We start from the raw sequence: 7,256 nt of genomic DNA, 5'->3' as shown, positions 1-7,256 counted from the left end.
GAAAGGTCGTTGGATGGCGTACTTTTGGAACGGGGAAACACCTGGGTACGTCACACGGTGTTCGCTTCTGGTCACGTGGTGCTCGTTTCTGGTCACGTGGTGCTCGTCGAATCAACATGAGTGAAGACTACCCGCGATCCATCAAGGAATAGTGAGCGATTTGTTATTTTAAAAATCTTTCTTAAAAAAAAAAAAATTATTGTGTCATTTTGGACATGATGTGATTTTCCCCCTCTTTCCCCGTCTCTGCCCACTGTCCTTTTTCCGTCGTGGACGCACTTCCTTGGTCGCCTTCGATTTAGCGCCACCATTCATTCTGCCATTTGTCCGCCAGTACGATGCCATTCTCTGGTCTTTTCACCGTTCGATCGATCGTCTGACGTGATCTTTCCGAATACCTACACGTCCATTCCAAGTTTCCCTGTTCGTCGAGCTGTCCCTGTGTCTGATCGTTAATTATTATTATTTTTTTTGTACAAATCGTCTGATGACGGCGATCGAGTTGGTGTCCAATTGTATCTCTTTGAATAAATATTGAATTATATTCGTCAATATGTATGTATTTTTTTTTTATGCAGGAGTTCGTGTACATCCTTTAAAAAATAATTTTTTTTTAAGGGGCCGTCGATTTATTGGTAGTTTTTAACCCTGCCCATACTCTGGACATGCCCTTTTTACAACCCCTTAACTCATGTCTGCTTCCAGGCTAATTCACTTTCTCTTCTTGCACTCCTTGACCCTCCTTTCTCTCTCATACCATCCTCCCTTCCATCTCCTGTCGGTTTAAATTCCCCCATTTTACCCCCTTCACTCAATACTTGATGGTAGGTATACGGCCTCAAAAGCATTCTGTTGACGCACCTCATTTTGTAATGACGCTCCTCATTTTCTGTTGACGCTCCTCATTTTCTGTTGACGCTCCTCATTTTCTGTTGACTCACCTCATTTTCTGTTGACGCGCCTCATTTTGTAATGACTCACCTCATTTTCTGTTGACTCACCTCATTTTCTGTTGACTCACCTCATTTTCTGTTGACTCACCTCATTTTCTGTTGACTCACCTCATTTTCTGTTGACTCACCTCATTTTGTAATGACGCCCCTCATTTTCTTTTGACGCGCCTCATTTTGTAATGACGCGCCTCATTTTGTAATGACTCGCCTCATTTTGTAATGACGCACCTCACTTTGTAATGACACGCCTCACTTTGTAATGACTCGCCTCACTTTGTAATGACTCGCCTCACCTTGTAGTGGCGCCCCTCACCTTGTAGTGGCGCCCCTCACCTTGTAGTGGCGCTCCTCACCTTGTAGTGGCGCTCCTCACCTTGTAGTGGCGCTCCTCACCTTGTAGTGGCCCCTCACCTTGTAGTGGCACGCCTCACCTTGTTGTGACGGGCCTCACCTTGTCATGACGTGCCTCACCTTGTCATGACGTGCCTCACTTTGTCATGACGCCTTGCATTGGTGGTGTTCACCCTGTAATACATATACTGTACATAAATATTTTAAGCCAGCCACCTTAACCGTGACTGTCATACACCTGGATCATCCAATGTTTTGCCTTACCGGCAGTGCGAATGATGGCCCTGCCTGCAGATTTCAATGTGTCCATCACACTCACTACGATTCTGAAAGCTTTAAAAACAAACAAACAGAAGACCAAAATAAATAAATAAATCGTTCATCGAGTGACACTTGGCGAAACGGAATGGCACTCGGTAGAGCGCATATCTCCACCAGGCTGAACAGTTTAAATTTTGTATCCTGCTGATAGGCCGGATCTGGTCCGGATCTGAACCAAAAAGTCGAATCGGCTTGTTCTTGTCACCTAAATAACTCATCCATGTAGTTTTGTCATAACTCGTCCATAAATTTTTTTGAGATATGCGAGACCAGTGTTTCTGAAGGTGGGGCATGAGGATTCAGAATTAATGAATCAATATATGATCGTTTTCATAGCTTTGCCATGAGTTCTCTTCTTGGTTGACTCAGCCATTTCTGGTGGATTTATCTGAAGTACCAGAGCAATACCAAGAGGAGTTATGTGATTTGCAACAAGATGAGTCTGTGAAAACTCTTTTCAAGATCAAAGGAACTATGATGTGGCTGTCTGAGGAGAGCGAAAAGAAATATCCAAACTCAACTACTTTGGCAAGGGAAGTATTGATAAATTTAGTGTTGTAACCGATTTGCTGCAAGTGAAGAGAAATCGACTGGAAATCACGAAACGTGGTGATTTAAGGCTGAAACTGACAAAATTGGTTCCTCAAATCAAACAAATCTGCAGCCAGCGTCGAGGGCAGGGCTCCCATTGAAGTGAATAGCAATTGAATATAAAATTTGCAATAAAGTTTTAATGAAGCCTTTTGAATACATATGTAGTATATACTGTAGCGTCTCCAATCACGGTGGGGCGTACGATTTTTTTTTTTTTTTTTTTTTTTTTTTTTAATCAAAGTGGGGCGTGGGACAAAAAAGGTTGAGAAAAACTCTGCTAGACAGTTTTTGGCCCTGTCTCTCCATGGTGAAGTCACGTAAATAATTCTCGTATCCGGATCCAGATTTGGATCTTCACCAAAATTGAATCTATTCGTTCTTGTCACACTCCCAACCTGTCCACAAAGTTTTGTTCAAATCCACCCATAAGCTTTTGAGATGTGCTACATGTCGTTTTTGGCCCTATTTCTCAGTGGTGATGAATCTCTTAAAAATTCTCAGGTCCGCATCCGGATCTTCACCATAATTGAGCGTTGCTGTCCTTGGCCAGTCACCGACATACATACAAAAATGCAGAACAATTGCTTGAAAACTGTGGCCAAAAATCATGTGACAGACACTACAGACCAACATACTTGGTAAAAACATATTTTCACTAACTAAAAAAAAACCTGAGAGTTAAGTTTGCAAACACACACCAACACCAACACCAACAAGCCATGAAGGACGAACCACACTGAATCCACCTTCACATCACATGGGCAGTTGTGGGCATGGCAAACCGCCTCAAACAGGATCAATTATATTTTGTGCGCAGGCCAATGTAAATGTATATCAACTTTGTAAGCATCCTGTTTTTTTTTCTTTTTCTTTTTCTTCCCCACCCCCCCTCCTTTCCGTGTGTGTGTGTGTGGTGTGTGGTGTGTGGTGTGTGGTGTGTGGTGTGTGGTGTGTGGTGTGTGGTGTGTGGTGTGTGGTGTGTGGTGTGTGGTGTGTGTATATGTATATATATGTATATATATGTATGTATATGTATATATATACATCAATACACCACCGGTCAAAAGTTTTAGAACGCCCCCATTTTCCAGTTTTTACTGAAATTTAATCAGTTTAATGTTTCGTTGTACTCTGAAATTAAAGCAGAGAACAAATAAACAATTGCAGATAAAAAAGAAATCAATGAATCGTTTTGTTGAACAAAATTAATCTAGATTTTTTGACTCGTCAAAGTAGCCACCTTTTGCAGATATAACAGTCGAACATACTCATGGCATTCTTTCTCCAATGGAAATCAAATATTGTTCGGAAAGTTCTTCCCAACACTGTTGCAGAAATTCCTACAAATGTGTTGCACTTGTCGGTTGCTTTGCTTTCACCCTTCTGTCCAGTTCATTCCAAACCAGCTCGATGGCGTTTAAGTTTGGAGACTGTGCTGGCCATCCATGATTTGAAGCCTACCGTCTTGTTCTTTTCTTCTAAGGTAGTTCTGACATGGCCTGGAGGTATGTTTTGGGTCGTTATCTTGCTGTAGGATGAACCCTTGACCAACTCGGCGTAGACCAGAGGGGTATTGCATGGCGCTGCAAAATGCTGTGGTAGCCCTTTTGGTTCAGGGTGCCAGTCACTCTGTGCAAGTCGCCGACTGGATCCAGCAAAAGAGCCCCAGATCATCACGCTTCCTCCTCCATGTTTGACAGTTGGTGTCACACACTGAAGAACCATCCTTTCGCCTACTAGACGGCGTACAAAAACCCTGTGCGATGAACCGAAAATTTTAAATTTTGATTCATCGGTACATAAGACCTTCCAGTTTTCAGTAGTCCACTGGCGGTGCTTCATGGCCCAGGCAAGCCTCTTCTTCCTATTTTGCCGTCTTAGCAATGGCTTTCTTACTGCCACTTGACCTGTCAAACCTGCAGCTCAAAGTCTTCTCTTCACAGTTGAAACTGAGACTTCCTGACTTCGAGCAGTGTTCAGCTGTGCTTGAAGCTGCTGTCCTGTGAGCCGCTTATCACACAAGCTGTTGACTCTCAGAAACTTGTCTTCTGATTGTGTTGTGGCTTTGGGTCTGCCAGACCTCTTCATGTCATAGTTTCCTCCAATTCCCAAGTGCCTTTTGATGGTGTAGGAAACTGTACTCACTGACACCTTGGCTTCCTGTGCAATTTCTCTAAAGGAAAGACCTACACTTTTAAGGGTTATAATGGTCTGTCTGTCTTCCTTTGTTAATTTCCTTTTTCTTGCCATTATGACAGCAATATCCTACTTCCTGCAGTGCAATATTGTCCAAATAATGCTTCAGAGGGTATAGCAGCACAGTCTGTTCCAACACTGCTTTTATACAGACGGAGGGTTTGTAACTAATCAACAAAAGTTGGGGCACCTGGAGGAATTGTTTGCATCAACTTTCAAGGCTTAATTTTTGCTATTAATCAAGGCTTAATAGTAGTTGCTAACCCATTACTTGTTCTCTGAAAAGAGCCTTTTTTAACAACTCTGAAATTTACATTATTTTTCAGTTTTTGGTAACCTAAACTTCTTGTTTTTTAACCTCTGGCAGTTTACCGCTCAGCTTTGTACCATTTCAGGTTATTCACTGGACTTGAACTGCTTAAATTTCAGTAAAAACTGGAAAAATGGGGGTGTTCTAAAACTTTTGACTGGTTTTGTATATCTACATATATACATATATATATATATATATATATATATATTTATATATATATATATATTCATTAGGTGAGGCTCATTGAAGAGCAAGTACACTGAATGGATCAGTAAATGACATGCAAATGGGGGGAGGGGGGGAGAGGAGGGAGAGGAGGACACCAACAGCAGAGTTGAAGGCCAAGTTAGAGGGAGACTTTAACGAGCGATGGTTGAGGGGTAGGAGAGGATGCATGGGTTGGAAAATATGGATACAGAAGCGAAAATTGGAGGAGGGATTTTGGTGGAGTTAATGAGGGTAGAAAAGATTCTGGTTTTGCCTGGGGATTATCTGAGATGGTGGGAAACAGCTGTTTTGATGACCTGGAGGGAAGAATGAGATTGAAGAGGATGTAGGAGTTGTAGTATAGCCCCGGACAGTTCTCTCGAACATGCCCACAACATGGAGACAGCCAATCAATCTCCCAGGAATGACCCAGAGAATAATATTCGAACCCCCTAATGGGCGTGATGTCATCGTGACATTTTGGAGTCAGTGTTGCTCCTTTTGTTTTAATTTATCCTTCCTGTCTCCAACTTCACCTCCTAACTGGTAATTAGCAGGGCAGAGACCATGCATTTCTGTGGCAGATGCTTGTTACTAACAGGATTTGTTTCTAAAATATTGCAGCATTTGCTGTTCTGGATCTCAATCTGTGCCCAAGTTAGAGGTGTGTGTGGTGTAAAATCTATATATTAATACTGAAGGTCCAATTTTGTGCTCCTCCTAGCGGTCGCGTCACGCTTTTCTCGGTACTGTGACCTGGACTGAAAGCAACTTTGTACCTGCAAGAGTGCATCGCACATAGTGGCAATAGTCAAACTTCAACTCTGAAGCAGAATAAACACTTTTCGTTTTGCATTCGTTTACATGGCGACGTGTGACGTCACCGCTGAGAGGCGTCAGGACGTCATGACATCATCGGTCATTCGCTGACGTCATTACGTCTGTGTCGACAGACCGTGACCGCTTGGAGGTGTAATTCCACTCCTCGAAAATAGCGTCTGCAATGTAAAACCCTCTTCTGCACATGCTGACTACCTCAGAATGTGAATTTCACACAAAAAATGTAACAAGAAACATTGTATCTTCTATATATTAATACTGAAGGACCAATTTTGTGCTCCTCCTCACGTTCGCGTCACGTTTTTCTCGGGACTGTGACCTGGACTGAAAGAGACTTCGTACCTGTAAGAGTGCATAGCACATAGTGGCAAGAGTCAACTTTCAACTCCTGAAGCAGAATAAACACTTTTCGTTGAGGCGGGGGTGGGGGATGAAGAGACTGAGTCAGGGAGTGAAGAGGCGGGGGTGGAGGATGAAGAGATGGGGACGAGGAGTGAAGAGGTGGGGGCAGTAGATGAAGAGACGGGGGCAGGGAGGGAAGAGGGGGGGGGCAAGGTAAGCAAATTTTTGGGTGGGGGTAAGCAAATTGAAAGCGGGAGATGGGGGGAATGGGGTGGGGGATGAGTGGGCTGGGGTGAATTTGGCGGGGTTGAGTGTGAGGGGGTGGACAGGGGGCGGAGGCCCAGGGGCAAGTGGGGTGGGGAATCAAGAGACGGGGGACGGGGAGTGAAGAGGCGGTGGCGGGGCTGGGTAATTAAATTTTTGGGCGGGGGTAAGCATACTGAAGGCGGGGGTGGGAGGCGGGGGGGAATGCGGCAGGGGCGGGGGATGAGTAGGAGGGGAAAGCACGCCCTGTCCAGTCCATGTCCCTAGAGTGTGGGTGAGCTGGTGAGGGTGGTTGAATGAACGGAATCTGTCTGTGACGGGGTTTTGGCTAGTCTATGTATTAATACTGAAGGACCAATTTTGTGCTCCTCCTTGCGGTCGTGTCATGTTTTTTCTCGGTACTGTGACCTGAGAAGTTTTGACATGGTGTACGTCAAAGTAGACACGTAGACATCAAAGTAGACACGTGCACAAATCGGGGGACTTCTTCACAAGGAGTAGTGTAAAAATGTCGTGTACAAGGACGTTTTGTGGGCCTCATTAGGTAAGGCCATGGAGTACACCGACTGGGATTCGGCTCTTACAAGAGCCGCCACTGGTTGTCATATTGGGCTCATGGAACGGAATCCGTCTGTGACGGGGTTTCGGCTAGTAATAAATTATTCATTAAAGGCTGATATTTCGATAACAAGATTGTTCTCTTCCTTAGAGGCATTAAAAGTGGTGTAGTGGTAACTGCCTTAAGTTCTGTTAGGGGCGATTCTGCTGTGTGGATTGGTCCAACTCCTCGCCAATCACAGTGCTCCCTGTGTTCAAATTATTTTGCCACTTTTGTTGCCATTAAAATTGATGGAATGCTACCAATTTTGAAGTAC

The 7,256-nt window shown here is 44.0% G+C and overlaps 1 protein-coding gene across 1 annotated transcript in view; it reads left to right on the top strand.

The window, feature by feature from the left end:
• LOC147028257 (phosphatidylinositol transfer protein beta isoform-like) overlaps positions 1-7,256 on the top strand; it is a 54,844-nt gene continuing 47,588 nt past the window's right edge. The window contains exon 1 of the mRNA XM_085878508.1: positions 1-151. Within this exon, the coding sequence (XP_085734634.1) occupies positions 117-151 (35 nt within the window). The 5' untranslated portion in view covers positions 1-116. The remainder of the gene's footprint in view (positions 152-7,256) is intronic.

This window comes from Eptatretus burgeri, chromosome 4, assembly GCF_056783735.1.
Source record: "Eptatretus burgeri isolate ZD-2024b chromosome 4, Ebu_testis_v1, whole genome shotgun sequence".
In the NCBI taxonomy this organism is placed as follows: domain Eukaryota; kingdom Metazoa; phylum Chordata; class Myxini; order Myxiniformes; family Myxinidae; genus Eptatretus; species Eptatretus burgeri.
Note: the sequence above shows the minus strand (reverse complement) of the source record. Positions and strands in the feature narration are given on the sequence as shown.